Raw genomic sequence first — 2,658 nt, 5'->3', positions numbered from 1 at the left:
TCCTTGGAGGTGAATCCCATCCTCCATCCTTTGTAGGCCTTTCTTTTTAGTCTCAGGAGATCTGCTAGATCCGTGGAGAGCCAGGGGGACTGCTGTGCCCTCTTGCTGCCTTTTCTCCGAGATGGAATAGACTTAGCTTGTGCATTGAGGATCGCTCCCTTGAGGAGCAACCACTCTTCCTGAACTCCCCTCCCCCTGGAGTCATGGTTCCTTAGGGCCTCACTGACAAGCCTCCTGAGCTCATCAGTCAGCTTTCCTGAAGTCAAGGACTTCCGTGTTGCTCACTGACTTGCCAGCTTTATGGCAGACAGTAAAGGTGACCAGCTCATGGTCGCTGTCACCCAGCTTCCCATCAATCACTAGGTCGCCGATTAGGTCATCCCCAGTAGCCAGTACCAGGTCGAGCCATGCTTTACCTCTTGTTGGCCCGTAGACTTCTTGAGTCAGGTAGAGGTCATCCACATGTGATAGGAAGCTTTGCGACCACTCAGATTTTGCTGAGTGATCCTCCCATGAGATGTCTGGGTAATTGCAGTCACCCATGACAACCATGGTCCTGGAGCATGTGGCCTCAGCCAGTTTCCTGGTTAACTCCTGGTCAAGCTCTTGACTTTGGGTGGGAGGTCTGTAGTAGACTCCCACCATTGTGTCCCCTGTGCCGTGTTCCCCACGGATTTTAACCCAGAGGGTCTCCAGTCATCCACCCTGGTCACCAACATCAGCTTGCAGGGATGTGTAGCTTTCCTTAACATAGTGAGCTACACCCCTACCCCTTTTATCTACTCGATCTCTCCTGTACAAGGTATAGCCATCTATACCTGTGGTCCAGTCATGGGTGGAGTTCCACTAGGTTATCCCTATGACATAGCAATTATTTGTGTTATGCAGGAGGATGAGTTCCTCCTGCTTTTACTATGTTTAGCTTCTCTTGTCCCTGAAGCTACATGACAGATGGAGGAATATTTTGCCAGTTGTTACCAACAGCTTCTTTTAACATTTGCCCTGGTAGTAGGATCACAGTGGTGGGGTGGGATATTCAAAAATGCACAGAGGAGGAAATAGATGCCTGTTTCTTTCTCACTGCAATGCACTTGGAGAACTTCCTGGTCTTGGTATGTTTTCTTCTCTGCCCAAGTCGCACAGGGATATGGATTGGGTCTACTGCAGGCATACAGCCAGGATGCAGGATATAGTGTTGGTTTATAGAATGAGATGTAGTGCAAGTAGCTGATGGTTTCAAAGCATTATACATTTATTCCAGAATGTGTGGTTCTCTCATCTGAATTGGCCCCAGGCAAGAAATCATTTCTCTAGCTTGCATAGGTTTCCCAGGTTAAAAACAAAAAACAGCTTTTTAATCCAAAACTGGATTGGAAATTTGAAGTCTTATAAATTTTCAAAAACTGAGAATTTAACATCTTTAGTTTCAGGCACTTGAATTATTTAGATTCAATAATATCAAAATGTTTAGATTTTCACCGTATTTTGCTTTAAACTTAACTTTTTTTCTATTCTGATAATGTTGAAATGAAACACTTCAATTTCAAAGCTTGTTTTGAAAAAAAGTGAGTTGAAAAACCTGTCAAACTCTTTTCCTACAAAAAGTTTCAGTCTTGATGAATAAACATTTTTGATGCAAAAAACAGTTCATTGAAAAAATCTTGGTCAGTTCTAGTCTTAACCACAAGCATGTTGAAAAACCTAGATAGGTAGCTATAGTTTAGCAGTTTGGATTTTAAAACATATAATTGAAAATCTCTCTTTTTTTCCCAGTATATAAAAGTGTTCTCTCTAAGGGCTACCTGTTTAATTCAAATTTTGCATATAAAAAGAAAAGTTAAATTTTGGTAATGAAAAATCTATTTGCTTGGCCCACCAGTGGTTCTGAAAATACTGTACCTGGTTTGTGATAAGCGTGGGAAACTTTTTCTGGTGAGAAATGTAGGTGGTCAGAGATGGAGAATGTGACATTTACAAGCATGCCTGAGAAATTTATGACTGCGCTTGTTTTAGGGAGGTATAATATCACTTTTGGCCTTTTGTTACCTTGCACTGTATACTCTGAGTGCAGTATTTCACCAGATGTTTTCACTTTCAAAAGAGATTTAAGCTGACAGTAATTTTGTTAGGGGTCAGATGAGATGTTCAGTCTTTGTGTTCTGGCCAAATTTTTCCTGGATAATTCTGTCTGTCTAAATTTTCATTCAGTTTTAATAGGATATAATCATAATTTCATATCCTGAACTTATAGCTGTATAATTTTAATATTTGTAACATCTTGGTGATGACTGTGTGGGGTTCTGATTTAACTCGGATATCAGTTAAGGCTCTGTAAACTGTTTTAAGATAATTATATATAAACAAATTTGTAACTAATGTGTAAGGTGAGACTTGGAGACCTGAAGTAATGGAATAAATACCTCAGTTATTTATGTTTGATGGTTTCCCATTCTTTAGAACCATAGTGGGTGTTGCAACGCATAAATAATAGCTGTGCTTGTAATAACACTGGTTTTTAAAATGTATTTTTCCACTGTTCTCCAGAGAACCTTTGCCTACTATGTTCAGCATGCTTCACCCATTAGATGAGATAACACCTCTTATTTGCAAATCTGGAGGTAGGTTATGTCATTCTTAAAAAAAACAAACAAAAAAAAC

General features: G+C 40.2%; 1 protein-coding gene across 2 annotated transcripts in view; it reads left to right on the top strand.

Annotated features, from left to right (window-relative positions):
• ANAPC1 (anaphase promoting complex subunit 1) overlaps window positions 1–2,658 on the top strand; it is a 103,462-nt gene that overhangs the window by 9,042 nt on the left and 91,762 nt on the right. For both annotated transcript variants that reach the window (XM_019516111.1, XM_019516110.1), the window contains exon 7: window positions 2,545–2,618. In XM_019516111.1, coding sequence (XP_019371656.1) covers window positions 2,545–2,618 — 74 coding nt within the window. The remainder of the gene's footprint in view (window positions 1–2,544; window positions 2,619–2,658) is intronic.

Source organism: Gavialis gangeticus, unplaced genomic scaffold (genome assembly GCF_001723915.1).
Source record: "Gavialis gangeticus isolate Ggan-Ray unplaced genomic scaffold, GavGan_comp1, whole genome shotgun sequence".
Classification (NCBI taxonomy): domain Eukaryota; kingdom Metazoa; phylum Chordata; order Crocodylia; family Gavialidae; genus Gavialis; species Gavialis gangeticus.
This window is presented reverse-complemented; position numbering and strand designations above follow the sequence as displayed.